The 18,146-nt window shown below is 37.1% G+C and overlaps 1 protein-coding gene across 9 annotated transcripts in view; it reads left to right on the plus strand.

Annotated features, from left to right (window-relative positions):
* The window catches only part of LOC106068973 (uncharacterized), a 129,901-nt gene that overhangs the window by 99,443 nt on the left and 12,312 nt on the right, over positions 1-18,146 (plus strand). For 6 of the 9 annotated variants that reach the window (XM_056012337.1, XM_056012335.1, XM_056012334.1 and 3 more), the window contains 7 exons: positions 3,107-3,214; positions 6,976-7,050; positions 11,730-11,870; positions 12,540-12,702; positions 14,095-14,237; positions 15,134-15,311; positions 17,503-17,689. In XM_056012337.1, coding sequence (XP_055868312.1) covers positions 3,107-3,214; positions 6,976-7,050; positions 11,730-11,870; positions 12,540-12,702; positions 14,095-14,237; positions 15,134-15,311; positions 17,503-17,689 — 995 coding nt within the window. The remainder of the gene's footprint in view (positions 1-3,106; positions 3,215-6,975; positions 7,051-11,729; positions 11,871-12,539; positions 12,703-14,094; positions 14,238-15,133; positions 15,312-17,502; positions 17,690-18,146) is intronic. The other 3 variants (XM_056012338.1, XM_056012341.1, XM_056012342.1) reach the window with 1 other exon arrangement.

The raw sequence follows: 18,146 nt of genomic DNA on the forward strand, positions 1-18,146 counted from the left end.
TAGATTAGTCTAGATCTAGGCTATCTCTAACTCAAGATGAAAGACCTACTGTATACTTTGACACATGAACATACAAAATAAGTCTATTCATTTCTTATTTTAATCAAATATATGTAGACATACAAGCAAATGTTTTTATTTGAAAAAATGGATTTAGGTCGATAAGCTATTTTGATAGCTCCATTCATACTATTTTTTTACAATCACGATTTCGCTTTACTTATAACATTATTATTTTGTTTAATTGTTTACAAAACAATCTCAGTGACTATATCGACAGTGATACGCAAATAAAGACCCGCGGGTAATATATGCCTAGTATCTAAATAAAAAAGATAACAGAAATTCATATATCGGAAACATAGTAAACTTAGAGTCACAGTGATCTACCATGCTTAAGATCTGATCCAAGTTTCGGAAATTTTTCTCTAGCGATGTCACGTGATGGCAGTCTTGAATCACGTGATGACATGTATTCAAGGCCTTTTCTCGCAGACTTCGCCACTCATTGAGACGCACCCTCCCCCTCCCATGCCTCGTTTCTCCCACGCCCGTTTCTGGCCAGCAAATTACCAATCATGTCTTTCTCTCTCTCTCTCTTCTCTCTCCCTCTCTCCACCATAGAATTAATTAGCGTACTCCATTCCAGTTCCACTATAAATTTGATGATTCAACGCCTTCTAGGTTACGTACGATCAGTTCAGGTGCAGACGATATTTCTTGACCCATTCAACGTCACACTTGTAATTCTCCCCCCCCCCCCTTTTTCCTCACATTGTTCAATTTTTAGGATCTGCGTCAAGTTCCGCCTCCTCCTACGTACCAGCCCTCCCACACCGCCCCCCTCCCGCTGGTTATAAAAACCTGGCTAATTGGAATGGACTGGTCACTACAAGGCATCGCGCGCCCTTTTCTGTTCTGAGACGGTATCCTTGAGTGACTGCAGCTGGGCCACAGAGTTTGCACTAGCCTTCGCCTGAGTGCGCTACTTGTTACTAGATCTAAATCTGCCCTGTTCTACGTATTGTGTTGTTGGGCTGCCCGCCCCCCCCCCCCCCCCCGCCTTACCTTACATCTACGTTATTCTTACTTGTGTTGCGGATTATTCCATTACATTTTTCAGGTAAATATTGTTCTGCCAAATCTGTAAAGTTTTGTTTAATCTTTCTTTACATTTTGCTCAAATCTTTAACTTATATCTGATACAAGTTAAGGTATTCATCCTAGCCTTGTATCATACGCTTATCTATAATAGATTGAATATTAACTAAGGTCCTCATTCTAGCCTTATATTATACGCTTATCTGAAATACAAGAGGATGTCTTCAATCTTACTCTATATTTAACTATTAAATTCTATCTATATACTTGGATATAATACCAAGGTCTTCAAGCGTTTTTCAAAGTTCAAAAGTGACATATTATTTATTATGGACTGGTTTCTTCCCTGGACATCATTGTGAAAGGTTCTTTCATAATCACCCCATCCTTTTTTTTTTATTTATTTACGAAAGCGAACTCTTTTAAGGATTCTCCAGAACTGAAGTCTAAGTATCTCTGTTTAACCGGCACCTTCGACACGGAGGTCACGGTTTAACGGGACGAGGGAACTAGATTGAACACATGCATAGAAAGTAATTATCTTTTCTTTTGGAGAAACAAATGTAATATTTCTAAGGTGGATTATGATTACCTGGTTAGTTGTTAGTTTCCGTTAGCTCTGATTAACTATAGTTTTTTGAAGTAACGTCTGTATTATATAAGATAAGAAGATAAGATACAGTTTAGCTATAGCTTTACAGCTTGAGTTTATTTCTGGTTGGTATTTTATTTAAACTTATTTTTTTTTTTTAAATTGGAACATGCTTACTTCACCTCACCCATCCCTTAGTCTGTTGAACTGTTGGGGCACCACTCATGATCTGGTGACCATCTTTCTCCTTTCCTGTCTTTCTTTTGCCTTGGATAGAATCTCATTGAATAGCGGGCCCGTCTATTCTTTTATGTTATCTTCCCATCGCTTTCTCTGTTTGCCTCTTCTTCTTTTTCCTGGTAGTGTTACCTGAAGGTCTGGGCAAGCCCTGAGGACCTTGAGTTTAAGCTTTTTTTTTTTACAGTAGTTAGCAGGTCATCATGGGATCCAATTGCTGTATTAATGCTCTATCTAATGTCTTCATCTGTGATGCGGTCTTTGTAAAGGATATCTAGTAACTTTTTTTTTTCTAGCATCTCAATTCCTTTGCTACGATCTGTTTTCCCGCCCTTTTTGAATATTAGAGTTAACACCATTCGTAGCGTTCAATATTGTTGTTGAACTAGTTTATATACATTTGCATACCAATGGAGACTTCATCATTTCATATCATAACACTGCATCTGTTCATTGAACTTATGCTCTTGTTGTTAATTAACGCAAGTTAAAGTATCGTTATTATTAAATATTGTTCTTGTTGAGCAATTGTTGTTATTCAATCGGGACTAGGATGGCTGCCTGGTCGTGCGGTTTGCGCGCTGGACTGTCGTTTGGATTTATCGATGGTCCCGGGCTCAAACCCTGCCCACTTTCATCCCCCGTCGTCCTGCGGGAGGTTTGGACTAGGAAGTAAACTATCTTCAACTCTGAAGGAACCTCCGAAACATGTAAAACATTTCACAAACATTTACACACAAACTGTTCAGTTGAATGACATGTATTCGATGTTTAGCAAGTCAGTTTCATATTGTTCTGGTTTACACTGTTCAGGTGGGCCGGAACCCGGGAACTCAATGCAATTAATCCTCCCCTAGTTAAGTAAATTGTAACCCCACCTGACAGTAATCATTATAACGTCCAAAAGGATGGCTGACTGGTCGTGCGGTTTGCGCGCTGAACTGTCGTCGGATTTATCGACGGTCGAGGGTTCGAACCCTGCCCGCTCCCATCTATAAAATGTTAGTTCCCTATACTTTCTACAATTGACATCTAAAATAGTTTTTCTGTACCATGAATTATATTTTTTCTTGTTACGTAATTGAAAAAATGGAATCTAATTCGTTGTTGTTTTTTTTTGCCATTATGTAATATTGACGTCATGATATAATCTCTGACCCCAATGTATGTTCACAGGATGGCGTCATCGCTGAGTTCAAAGGCGAAGGTCAGGGACCGTCAAGGATCTTGGCTAGGACTTCGATTCTGCGCCTTTCTGATCGTATTGTTGTGGGCCTGTGAAAGGTAAGGTGATAGCGTTGATATCTTCCCGTGTCAGCAAAACTGGGCTAGCATCTATTTGTTTCTGGTTCTTTGTGTTGAAAAGTAAAAAATAAATAAAATAAAATAAAGGTACCCATTTCAGGCATGGCGATCTATAGGGCAGATGGTGTAAATGTCATCTGTTTGGGCTACGATTAACTAGTGTGTAGTGTGGCTAGACTAACCGCCTTTACTGTCCCCTACTAATGTCAGGTACCTATCAGAGTAAGGAAGACTCAGGGGCGTCCTAAAAATGTGGAAATTCTAAAGCCCATTATTCACAGAGATTCGAACCCAAGACTTCACGGTTCAGGAGCCAAACGCTTTGCTACCACGCCCTCCTGTTTGTGTTTATTATTAATGTGTTATATATCCTCGGTTCACAAAAGATACATACTTACTTTTTGCATCTTCATTATCTCCCCTTTAAAAAAAAATCTAGTTACGTCTGCTGTGTAGGCCTACTCGTTTGCAAAAGTTAAGTTCATGGTCATAAATTATGTTAATAAGGTACATCGTTTTACATGTCTTGGCCAGATTTTTCGTAGGTTTTTCTTAATTACTGATTGGCAACTTTTGACATTAATTGACATTTTGACATTAATGTATGCTTGGACATAATGGTCGTTTGAATATTAATGGGCGTTTGCACATTAATGGATGTTCGGATGTTAATGTGCATTCGGACAGGGTAATGGCCGATTGGAATTTTGTTACGGTTTTAGCTCAATAGTGCCTTTGAATTTTTACTTGGATTTTGGGGGTTTCTTCTTGGAGATCGATAATAATAATTAAAAGCAAAACCGCGTTTTCATCTTCTGCTGGCTTATTTCTTCTCCGTCTTGCCTCGAACCGGAAGTAGTTTTTGTAAACGCACTCTCACACACCCTAACATGGCGGCCATTCACCTTCAGAACATGGCTCTTGGAAAGGTATAAAAAAAAAAAACCTTGGGTATTGCCACTGCAAATGCTTACCTTTGATCTCAGAGGCGCGCACCCACTCACACACAGACACATGCTCGCACCCAATCGCGCACATAGACGCTCGCAGATGTACGGAGGAGCTAGAATTTTATTAGATCCAGCACGCGTTCATTCATGTGAATTCTCTCACCTGTTTCAAATGTCACTGTTGGCCTCCTTTCTGATCCCTGTCAGAAGTAATTAGTTTCAGCTCACGGGAACGTCTGCCGCATCTTTGATAAGGATAATTAGGTCTTCAGATTCCGCGGGTTTGCAACAAACTTTGTTTTAAATGTAGTCAATGAAATTAGCATAACTAAATCAATTTAACCAGTTAAAAATGTGATTTATCTTACCTTATAATTTATATATAGTTTAGTGACATTACTGTTAACAAGCATGAGGCGCGGTGGCTGAGCGGTAAAGCGCCTGGCTTCCGAACCAGGGGTCGCGGGGTCGAATCCTGGTGAAGACTGGGATTTTTAACTTCGAGATCTTTGGGCGCATCTGAGTCTACCCAGCTCTAGTTGGTACCTGACATTAGTTGGGGAAAGTAAAGGCGGTTGGTCGTTGTGCTGGCCACATGACACCCTCATTAACTGTAGACCTGTATATCATCTGCCCTATAGACCACAAGGTCTGAAATGGGAAGTTTAATTTTATTTTTACTTTACTGTAAACAAGCAAAACACACAAATACTTTAAAAAAAAAACGTATCCAATGGGAACAACTGAATATTTTATCCATTTATTAATTTTCCCCTTAATCCCAATCAAAGTACCACTAATTACCACAAATTTTGCGAGAGGCTAACAACCTGTCCATAGAAAATATTTTTTTTACAGAAGCCATAGCAAAAACACAATTACTAAATATAGCCAGAGGCGAGAGTAGAGCTCCACAAAGAAGACTTGCGAAGCTGTGCATGGGAAAGTCCAACGAATCCTGTAAAGCCGACCAATATACTTAAACCGATTGGTACTTTGTTTTCGCATATGAGATTAGAAATGTGATTTTAATTATTTATTATTTTTTTTTTGTAGATGAGAATTTTATTAGCTTATGTTTTGGTTTTGTTTTGTTTCTCATCTTTAAGGTTTGGTTTTTAAATTTTTAAGTATTATGTACTGGGCTGTCAAACTTGTGCAAAGTTATTGAAAACAAATGTCTTTTTGTAAGCAAAAGTTAATTGGATTTATTTAGGGTATAATAAGGGTAGGGAATAATTCAAATCTTATAGTGGGCGTGATGGTGGAGTGGCTTCCGAACCGAAGACCGAAGAGTATGGGGTTTGAATCTCCGATTTCTTCTTCCTCGTCCTCATTGTTATGTTGGAGCGTTCAGATGACTAGACCAATATATGAGATGAACTGTGCAGTGGTTTCCAAATCAGGGAGCTCTCCGTATAGTTTTCTTTCTATTGGGGTGTTTTCTACCGTTTTTAAGTTCGGGCATTTCTCAGGACGTTCCTGAGTCCTCCCAATACTAAGTGGGCACCTGACTTTTTGTCGGGGGAAAGTTAAGGTGGTTGGTCTTTGTGCTGGCCACATGTCACCTTCGTTAACCGTTGGCCACGGGAAACAGATGACCTTTACATTGTCTACCCCCATGGATGGCTCTGAAAGTGGGGCACTCTTACTTTTCATCTTCTTATATAAGTATTAGGCCTACCGTGGGCCAAAAGTCAACCCAACCTTGGGTAATGTAGTGTGGTGGGGTGGGGGGGGGGGGGGAGGGACGTGGCTGAAATACGATTCCCATAGTGCACCGGACCAATCGTTGTTCCTCTGTGAGACACTTTGCATATGCCAGCAGACGCGAACAATAGGCCGTTCCTTTCCCTGGGGGTCAAATGGAAAGACAATGGGGGGCCGTTCCTGCGCGGGATTATTTTTGCTGATTCTAGGGAAAGAACTGTACAGTTATTATTAATTTTTTTTTTTTTAACTTTTTCTCCGCTATGCACTTTTTTTTCCTAGTGGGGGAAACAATGCCTCCCCCTCCCCAAACCGGGATATCTCTTCCATAACTCTGTGTGTCATGCACACATTATTAACACACAAACACACACACAAACTCTCACACACACAGTTAAAGAGAAAGGGGCTCGCTATTGTGTTTGACCTTTCACTTGGTTGGGAATAGTTCCTAAAATTGTGAAGCGCAAAGTCGTCATCGTATGTACGTATTTATTTCCAAGTGTAAAGGCTTTTCAATGGGACAGAAAATTAAAAAAAAAGGGGGGGGGTAGAGATCGTGAGCATGTGATAATTGGATGATACAATGGTAAGGAAAATAGACATATTAAATATATGTCTAAAATGTCAATTGTATACCCCACTGCCCTCTCCACTCTGTCAAAAATGCTGCGATAAATACTTGAAATTGTATCTATATGTAAGACCTAAATATTAATTTTTCTGACTAGTATGAATTTATCCCCTCTTTCGGAATAAGGATATATATATATATTACAGAGCTTATCACTTTGTCGGCCAAAAGTTTGCACACATTATTTCTCCCACACCCAATCTCGGATCAAGCTGAAATTTTGCACAATTATTTCTTTTAACTGACAAAACAAGAATCAATATGGAAGACAAATTTTTAATTAACTATTGGTAATTCATTATTTTGTTTGGCATCTCCAAAAAAGGGAAAGAAATTGTTCTTGACTGATAAGGTGGTAAAAGTTGAATTATTCCCCCCTTATACTTTGTAGAGAGAAAAGTTTGAAACTAACACCAGATAACTATCAAACCTTTTATTTTCCTAAGCACTTCCCTGGCACAGAGGTTAGTGTATTGTCTTGAGGAAGCTGAGGAGGCTTTAGCACACCAATTCAAATTCAGGTCGAACACCTTTTTATTCCTTTACATTGTCTTCACGCAAATCATCCTGAATGTTCTAAAAAGTTTCATCATCTGTATGTGAATGTTGTTGCTAAGTGCATTGTGGCTTAAAGCGGCTGTCGACCTGCTATTGTTTAGAATGAGGATGGAGCCTAGATAAAAGACGGTGCTTTGCCTTCCAGATAAACCTAACCCTAACTCTAATATGTATCGTGAAAGCTATTTATTTTAACGTTGGTTTGTTGTTACGTTTATTAACTCTTTCTCTCCGTTATTATTTACCACATTCTGGTGAAATCAACGTTGGTATCGTCATTTAGGAGAGAAAGAGTTAATAGTGAATGTATCCCTTGTATAAAAGTTCCCCTTTCTGACTTTGTGGTCTATAAGGCAGATGATGTAAAGGTTATTTGTTTCTGTGGATCACGTTTAACGAGGGTGTCAGGTGGCTAGCACAACGACCAACCGCCTTTACTTTTTTCCCAACCTATGTCAGGTACCCATTAGAGCTGGGTGGACTCAGAGGCGCCCGAAAGATCCCAAAATCAATAGTTAATATTAATAGATCTGTTTTAAAGTTGATCTCTTGTTAATTTCGTATATGGTAAAGGTTATTATTTCAGTCAATAGTAAGGTTTATTTATTACAAATGCCTTAAAAAAAAAACTTATTAAGTACCAGAAAATACACAGAAAATACACAGAAAGTACCCAGAAAGACGCAAAGACAAAGGCGGATTTCTAGTGATGAGCAGAAGTGAACTAAAAGTTTGAAAGTTTTAGTGTACCGATAACTAAAAAATTAATTAAAGCCAAATTTTAATTAAAGTCTTAGTTTAATTATTTTTTTTTAAGTTAAAATGTGTAAAACTTTTCAGCATGAGGTAGCGGTTGAAACGCACATCCCTCTTTTCTGTACTGGTAGGCTACATGCGTTGATTATCAAACAAAAAGATGCAATTAACAACTTTTTAGTCAGTCTGCATTTGAAGAGGGTAATGTAAGATGCAGGTAGAAGTTATGGGAGTCAACATCTGCACTTGAAAGTTGCAGCATTATAAATGTTTAACTGTTTTTGACAAAAGCTTCTATGCAATAATTAGGAATGGGTGTTGTAACCGGTCGTTGACACTGAACTGCTGATTGACAACTAAACCGTTGCAGGCGTAATGTATCTTAACTAATAAAACTTCAAATAACCTGAATAACTTCCATTTGTGAATGAAACTAAATAGAACTTTATTTATAATATAGACACAAACCAACTTGTGATAATTAAAATAAATATAGAAGAATTCAGTAATAATATTCATTAACACAATCTAACTCACTACAATAACACAACCTTTCAGTCTCACGTTCTGGAGTCGTGTGTCCTAACTAAGACCAAATGACGACAATGTCACCTATGTTGCATCATTCACAACCAATCGCTAAGCTCTTCCCACCGTCACCATAGAAACACACACACACACTCCATAACACAGCCGTTGTGCAGGCTTTTTTTTTTTTTTTGAGTCACGTGGTGGGTTTTAATCTCTGTTGGTTTATAGTGGGAATCTGAAAAGCGTATTATGTCAATATTTAGTGGTATTAATCAATCCATTTGATGTAAACAATAATTTATGGACTGCCGGAACATCAAGTAGGCCTGCACCCTTTTTATAGCTTAAACCTTAGATGAAGCCGAAGCGTATAATAAATAACAGTCTTTACTAGACATATTATTGAGATCTAAGTCTAAATCTAAAGGTAAGAGCATTAGGGTAACCAACTCTAGAAGAAAAAAAAATTAATCTACGCCCTCCCTGCCCAAAAAGGAAATAGACTGTGTGTCCGACTGGTTTGAACAGCCAGGTCAGATAGACATACACATGTAGGCCTATAGTGTACTGAATTGTATAGTCCATGATGAGAAGACCACCCTGTGTTTTTTTTTTCTTGCGAGTTATGCAATAGAGTATGTTGAGTGGTCAGACAGGTAAATAACACACTGGTCTAATTAATCAAGAATGTACCTATCTCTACCTTTACACCAAAATAGTTACACTGGTCCAATGTTTCTTAAAACTCAAGACATTTCGTTTTTTTTTTTTATTTCTTTGGGGTTAACATCTATAAATGTGAAATTCTAGAGTGATTTCTTTTTATGAGATTTAAAACTTTACCGGTACTGTATGATTTTCCGTTATACAAGTAAGTTTAATTTTACCTTTTCCAAAGGTTTTAACTCAAAGCAAAGTTACAAAACACATATATTTATTTAGACATCTTTTAAAATTGTTTTGTGCGTTTATGAAGGAGCATTTTCTTTAACCCTTAAAGTGCTGAGTTGTTGTTTTTTAAAGAGTGCATACAAAATAGAATTACAATTCTAGTGTTCTGAGGCTAAACTACCAAACGCATTTAAAGGGTTAACCGACTACTGACTTTATTATGGAGAAAACTTTCTACATTGTCGGATGATTATCTAGGTCTAGATCCAACCCCCCTCCCCCCCTCAATTATGAAAAGTTGTTATCAGTTTAATTATATTTATTTAGTTTACTTGAGCAGTCTTTTGAAATTGGTGATCAACTTTTAGTTGAACTACTTTATTTTAGTGGAAACTTAGTTTTAGTTTGACTTTGAAATTTCAGTTTAGTTCACATCACTACACATCTCTTGCTCCATATGCTAGGACATATCACCACAAGTGATACTTCTTCTCAAGTGTCATATTAGTGCGTTAATTGGTTGCATGAATGATGATGTTTATTAAGAAAACCAATGACTTAGCAGACTTTAATTTTCTTATTTACATGCAGGTCTAGAATAACCCATGGACACGCGAAGGACGCAATTTTATTATCTTTTGAAGGAACGTCTTTAATTTATAAAATAAGAGAAAGCGCTTGAACTTTATTTGTTGTATAACTAATTGTGGGAAGCGTGGTCGAGAGGCTAAGTGCGCTTGAACTTGGCTTGGCTTGGCTACCTAGAAGGGGGCTCGAGTTTCTACACCCGACTCGGGCAGAGTTGCGTTTACTGAGCGCCTAAAGGCAGCACGGAAAACCAACTCCTAGATACCCCCTCCCCACCCCACTGGTCCACAAATGAGATTGGACCAAAGCGCTCTGAGCATGCTATAAGCATGAAAATAGCGCTATATAAAAGCTATAATATATATATATATATATATATATATATATATATATATATAATCTATCTTTTTATTGTAAAACTTTCTAAATCATTTCGGTTACTGCTTAGAAAACTGATGAGTAGCTCTGGGGCTACGCACTGAAACCCTTCCGGATAATATTGCAAGATTTATTTGTGACATTGCCATTTTGATTCGCCCTTTCGAAACACGGGGCCGCGAGGGGCAAGGTTCCCACACTAGTTTAGTAGGTAGTTACTGTCATGGTGTGACGAATGTCGGTTAGTGACTAAATAGAATGATCTAAATATCTCTAGTGTGTGAGAGAGAGAATAATATGGATGGCTAAAGATAGAGAGAGAGAGAGATGGCTGATGAGAGAAAGAGATATGAATAAAGAGGGAGAGAGAGAGAGACAGAGATAGCTAGAGAGATGGCTAAAGAAGGTACTAAGGTACTAAATCCATATATATATATATATATATATATACACATCTCTCATTAAGTTGCATTTATTCCCATCCTTTCGAAATCAAACAAAATAATTAATTCACCAACAATTAATTAACTAACTGTTTCATTTTTGTTTATTGATTCATGACTTGTCAGGTTTAATAAATAATTGTGCAAAGTTTTAACTTGATCCGAGAATGGGAAATAGGAGAAAAAACATGTTCAAACTTTTTACTAAACAGACAGATTGACAGACAGAGTGAGTTGATATAAGTTTTGTAAAAAATATACATGTTTAAATTTGTATAGTGTTGTGTGCGGCCTGGATAGGAGTTCCAAAAACTACTGGAGTAATTGACTAGTAGGCCACCCGTGAATTAACTTCCTTACAAAATAAGCAAAGTGTTCCGCTAAATACTCCGAATGTGTGGAGTATTGACCTTCTACCTTTGCCAATCCCTTAGTCTGGTGGACCGTCTGTCGACCGTCTTTCTCCATTCCTCTCTGTCTTTTGCCTTAGATAGAACCTCTTTCAATGGCAGGCCTGTCCATTCTTTGATGTTGTCTTCCCATCGCTTTCTTTGCCTGGTACTGTTCCCTGAAGGAAGGTCTTTGCGAGCCCCGAAGACGTTGTATTATGGCCATAGATTTTAAACTTTTTTTTTTAAGATAGCTACAGGTCATTGTGGGGTCAAATCGCTGTCCCTGTCTCTAATCTCTTGGTTTGTGATGCGGTCTTTAAATGTCCTTCTGTAGCATCTCAATTCCATTTCTAGATCCTTCTCAATAATAATAATAATAATATAATTTCATTAATCTGCTCGTTGTTTACTGTGTGCGTGTGTGTGAGATTCTGTTTATGTTTATCAATTATAAAATAGTAAAGGAATAAAAAAAAGATGGAAATAGTGAAAGCAGTATAAAGAAATATAAGGTGATGTAATGGACCCTAATGACGCTGACATAATAAAATACTTTAAGATATTATTATTTTAAGATATTGAGACGACACTGACATGATGGAAAACTTTGCTATGTGATTGTCAGTAAACCTATTATAACATTTAAAAAAAATAATTTTGCAGACCAACTTGCCATGCCAGCATGCAGGTGACATCCTTCGAGTATCAGAAGAAGTTTAACAAGCAGCTGGACCTGGGAGAGTGCCCCATGAGGGAGGTGTCATTCAATCTGTCTGGAACGATGATGTATCATTTGAAACGCTGGTGAGCAAACATTAGCTCACTTAAACTCATAGTTTTGATCCATTCTGTCACATACATATATGTGATTATCATGCTTTTTAGTATTGATTCAAAATGTTGATTCACAAAGCTTTTTAGTATTGATTCAAAATGTTGATTCACAATGCTTTTTAGTATTGATTCAAAATGTTGATTCACAAATCTGATCCAATAATTTTGTATAGATTTACTCCAGCATGAAAATGTTGCTTCAAAGCATTAATCTAATAATCATATAAATTGTTTAAATACCAAGTTTAATTATTGATTCAAAAAGATGATCCTATATCCTATATATTTAAACAGATGTACTTTAATTGTACGATGCTGATTCAGAATGTTGATCCTCCAATAATTATAGATCAATTTCATTCTGATTCAAAATGCTCATTAACTTTTGATTAGACATGCAGGCCTGTCACCAGAAGGGGCCAAATAGGACTTAAGTCAAGGACCCAACTTAAGGGTGACACCTTCACACATTGGATTGAAACTTGTATATGTAGTAATGTTTTTGTCATTTGGGGGCTCACACTTCCCCAGTTGTCTGGGGCTCAAATATTTTTGGCATCAAGTATGTGCATGCAGTCATCTCAGAGTGTTGAATTTATGGTCTGAAAATGTGAATTCTTTTCATTTCCTGTCTTTCAGTCCAGTCACCCAACCTGGGACTATCGTCCACATGCAGACAGCCATCAATGACAGTCGTAACATCCAGATTGAGAATCCCTCCCAGATTGTTTCCTTCATCCCACTGTGTGGTGGGGAGGCTGCCTCTTTCCTGGGTATTCTGCACCATGGAGATTGTGTTGCTGTAAGTTAAGATGCTTGACGCTTAATGTAGTTGGGCGATTTCCTGAGTTAGGGTGTAACAAAAAAATGGGCCAATTTCCTGAGTTAGGGTGTAACAAAAAAATGGGCCAATTTCCTGAGTTAGAGTGTAACAAAAAAATGGGCCAATTTCCTGAGTTAGGGTGTAACAAAAAAATGGGCCAATTTCTTGAGTTAGGGTGTAACAAAAAAAAAATGGGGCGATTTCCATGATTAGGGTGTAACAAAAATGGGGCGAATTTCTGATTTAGGGTTTTAAAAAGAATGGGCATATTCTCTAGTTAGAGTGTAAAAAAAAACAGTGGGGTGAATTCACTGGTTAGATTGTAACAAAATTTAATTCTATGGATTATGATTATTTTAATACTTGCAATCTTATCAGAATATCTTATCAGGATATTTCTAAACTTCCACTAAGAATTTGATTTAAGTTATAGCTACTTACTTAATTATGGAGAGCACTTTTAATTTTACAAAAAAAAATGTGTAGAGAAGTAATTAAATTGCATTCTAGGCAGACAACAGTTTTTTCTGCATTAGATCTGTCAAAATATGCAGGTAGCAAAATGGGTTTGTGAAATAGTGTGAAATACTGCACTCTTCCTTCATTTTTGGCAAGAACCATTCATGTTCCATCCTATTATTTTAATTGCCTAAATTACCTTATGTATCTATTGTTATATCCACAATAGGTTTAGTAATTATGAATAGTTATAAATTAGATTTATTTTATTGATGAAAAACTTTACTTTACTATTAATTTTACTTTACTCTGTTGGGGTATGGTGGGGTACAACATTAGGCTTCTGAGCTGACCATCTCAAAGTTTGAATTCTGTTGAAGATTTGTAGGACTGAGCATGGTCCACTCAAATCAATGGTAACTGACATTAGCAGGGTAAAGTAAAGTTCCCCTTTCAGACCTTGTAATGTATAGGGCAGCTGATGTTAAGGTCGTCTGTTTCTATGGCCAATGGTTAATGAGCAGGTTGTCATGTGGCCAGCACAACGACCAACCGCCTTTACTTTCCCTAACTAAAGTCAGGTTGACTCAGGAGGTGTCCTAAAAATCCCAGTCTTTTACTGAGAATCGAAACCCAGGACCGCAGGCTTTGAAGCCAAGCGCTTAACCACTCAGCCACCACACTTTTGACATTAGCAGTAAAAGTAAAGGCAATTAGCTGTGATTCTAGGGTAACCAGAACAAAGTACCTGTGCTCAGCAAACATTACTCAGCTCATGTCAAATCTTGACTCAACAATTTCCCTTCTACTTTGTGAATCAATTTCCAGCTGTTTGCGCCACTTAGCTGTACAACCTATTATCAGCTGTACAACCTTTTATTTACTAATGTATTGGTATTACTTGCTCCGCAGGTCGACATAGCCAGTAAGTTGATCTTCAGTGAGAAAACTCTGGTACGTGCCTATGTTGGATATTACCAGGAATCGATAGATGTATTGGAGCCCACTCCAATGGATCCCAGGATTTTAATGGATAGTCGGATGTCTATCTTTGAGTAAGTACCATACAGCAACTTTTCTAACGATGAAAGACATTTAGATTAGTTAATATAAACCTAGGGGATTCAAGTTTTATGACATTTCTTCAAAAATAAAAATAAAAAACAAAGATTTTTCAAGTTATGCATGTATCTTTTTCCAAAAGTATGCTAATTAGTGACTGAAACTCAAGTAGTTAATTTTTGCGGCTGATTCATGCAACCTGCTTCATGCTATAATAGTATCTATATCACTTTGCTTTAGCATATGGAAGAAGAAAAGTGCCTTTATTCTGGGTGTATTCCTGAGTATTTTTTTCTGGTCTCATTGTAAGAGCACTCTACTCCTCTTGCACTGTTGACTTTGACATTTTGACCCTTAACCTTCATTTGTAAAAATTGTTTAAATTTATTATTGTTAATATATCTATAATAACCACAACATCAATTTCATAATTGTAAAGCACTATGTAGGTTATTAGGAGGCATGGTTGCTGAGTTGTAACGTGCGTTGCTTGTGAAACTAAAGGGCCTGGGTTCAAATCTTGATGAAGACTGGGATTTTTAATTTCATGATCTTTAGGGATCCTCTAAGTCCACCCAACTTTAATGGGTACCTGATATTAGCTGAGGAAAAGTAAAAGGTGGTTGGTCGTTGTGCTGGCCACATGACACCCTCGTGAAAATTTTCCCACAGAAACAGATGACCTTTACATCATCTGCCCTATAAATCGCTAGGTCTGAAAGAGGAACTTTTTTTTATATGGGTTATCACTTTATGTTATGTGTATTTACTACTATTGAAAAAATAAAAGTACACAGAATTAAGAAAATGTCGTTGTTAAGATAAGGTCATTGTTAAGATTAGTTTCATTACTAATTTGCTTTAAAAATAGTTTTTTTTTTATTCCCAGGGACAACTTTTACGTTAAGGAAAGAAGTTATGGAACGATAGAACTTGTCATAGTACACTTCCGTTTTGCCAGCGTAAATGAGAAGCTACGAGCAGCGGCAGTCAAGCTTGATACCACTCGTATGTCAGAGTACTTGAAAAGGTTCAGCCTCATGAATGTTATCCCTACAAAAACCACAGTACGTCTTCGTAGATTTTTAAATTATTTTTTTATACTCTTGGCTGGATCTCTTTTTGTTTTTTTACAATATCTCTATTGAAGTCAGAACTTATTGAACCTGTAGGGTGGAGAAACCTGGACTCGGATCTCAAAAAAGGGCTCTAACGATTTTTCTAGAAATGTAATGGTTGATGTCTCATCTCATCTCATTGGCCTCCTTCAGTCGTAGAACGACTATGGTTCATCTCAGAGCACACTTCCTCATATGGCTGTGGAGCCCTATTTTGGAGAGACACTTCCGTCCACAGGTAGCGCAGGTTAAGGGGGCTTTTGCTTTGGTGGTAGAGGAGCTAGCCTTTTTTTTTAACCCATGTACTTTCACTGTCCATAGCTTTCTTGGTCACTGTCTCTCTCCATCTGTTGTGGTCTAGAGCTATGTCTTCCCAATTTTCAGTATTGATGTTCACTGATTTGAGGTCACGTTTCATCTCACTTATTCAATGGTTGATGTATATTGCTGAGACAAGTATTGCTAGCTCATTGGTTGCACAGAAAACTAGTTTGATTATTATACTTTTCCAAAGTAAAAAGTAATAAATTTTAGAAATTTTTATTTGGCTAGATGACTATATATATAGGCCTAGATCTAGATCCAACATCAATTTTGAAATGTCTATCGTGTTCTTGAAAGGACTATCATGTTCAGGACTTTCAGAGTCTTAGAAAAAAGCAATCGCTCTATAAGATTTATGATTTTTAAAAAAGTATTTTTAATGTTTTATCTAGAGCTTGCTTCATTTTTAAAGGCGCTCAAGCATAAAAAAAACTAAGCAAGCATTCTGAATGTACCATCTATTAGATTTCTTTTCTCATTAACATACACTTGTTGATTATTTAATGCTAGTAAGCAAGCTTGCTAAAAGTATTAACTCTTTATCTCCATAATTATTTTCCACGTTCTGAAATATGTTCTTCATTTTTCACATTTGTACATTCTACCCTGTTAAGATTAAACTTCAATAATATTTTTGTTGGTAATCAGAAAACGTTTACTTTTGGTTTAGAATTATAGGAGACTGCTTGCTGTTTTTATTTAACACAAATTTAAGTTTATAAAGCTTAAAATTAATTTAATTTAATGGGGTCATATCAACAAATTACCTCTGTAATTAGGAGAGAAAGAGTTAACACCAGCTATTCAGCATTGTATGGCTTTGGAAGACAGCTCATGGAATTTTTTAGCACATGGCGACTTTATTAGCTTCATGAAGTAGCAATTCTTATAAAAATTAATGTCCTATCCAGCATTGACATCATGTTCAGTAACAATTCTTTTATAATGGTAAAAATTAAATGGTCAGGTGGGTTTAGTCACTTAAGTAGGGTATGATATGATGGTCCCGTATCCCCAGCCTGAACAGAGTAACACAAGAACCTACAGGTAATGGCATGTAAAATACGAACATCGAATAACAGTTATTCAACTGAACAGTTAGTGAATAACAACAGTTATCAATATGAACAATATTTAATAATTATTAATTATAAGTTATCAACATATTTACATATACATCACTATCATTGAAGTCATCATTGAATTAAGAATTAGTCTAATATAACGTCAATAAGTTTCCATAAGCCATAACACACCTTCACGCTCACACTCCATCTCGGCGCCCAACGTAACCTCAACTCCTTACACCTCAACAACAATAGTTACTGCAAAACTCCAAAGGCGGAAAGGCGACACACTTTCCCATAGCCCAAATCCTAACACCCTGAAACGAAAAGAAAACCTAGATCTAGCGATGCCGCTACAAGAAAGAACTTTTCAATAGCGACACCCGTACCCAAAGATCAGCTTACTTAATAAAACTATGTACTTACGTACCCTTACAATGGGGAAACAAATAACCAGCTACCTAGCTCACAAAAGAAGCTCTCTCTCTCTCTCTCTCTCTTGCGGGAACTAAGGATGACGTAAACACACACACACACACACACACACACAATATTCTAGACAACAAAACGCACTAAAAAGAAACTACTTCCTATACGCTAAAACACCAATATTAAATGTATAAATTACTGGCATTCCTTTGAAAAAAAATTATGTCCTACACCTATCTCTGTGTTAATCTAGTCAAAAAGCATTTAAGGTATTCAATGGTATATTAACCTTTAACGCTTTGACTGCTCTCCCTTAAAAGGTTATTACGCTTTCAACGACTGATCTAAACTCCTATAACATTCATCACTATCCTGGCATTGACTATGAGCGGGCAATTAGGACTGTCCAGGTGGCCGAAATTAAAATTTGGACTAGATATGAAGAGATCAAGGCCAGAAAGCTGGTGCCACATCTTTCTTATGGCTTCTACCCATTTTTGGAAGAAGGTAACAGACCCCCCCTTCTCTCTCTTTCTCTCTCTCTCTATCTCTCTCTATCTATCTATCTATCTATCTATCTATCTATCTATCTATCTATCTATCTATCTATCTATCTATCTATCTATCTATCTATCTATCTATCTATCTATCTATCTATCTCTATCTTGTAAAATGTTTTAGGCCTACATGTTTCAGATGTTCCTTCAGAGTTGAAGATAATTTACTTCCTAGTCCAAACCTCCCTCAGGTTGATGGGGGATGGGAGAGGGCAGGCTTTGAACCCAGGACCATCAATAAATCCAAACAACAGTCCAGTGTACAAACCTGACCAGACAGCCATCATACATCAGATACTCATTAGAAAAAATATAAAAAATCCCAGTCTTCAATTAGATTCCAACCCAGAACTTCTCAGTTTGGAAGCCAAGCGCTTTACCACTCAGCCACCACACCCCCCATTTAC

This window comes from Biomphalaria glabrata, chromosome 15, assembly GCF_947242115.1.
Source record: "Biomphalaria glabrata chromosome 15, xgBioGlab47.1, whole genome shotgun sequence".
Classification (NCBI taxonomy): domain Eukaryota; kingdom Metazoa; phylum Mollusca; class Gastropoda; family Planorbidae; genus Biomphalaria; species Biomphalaria glabrata.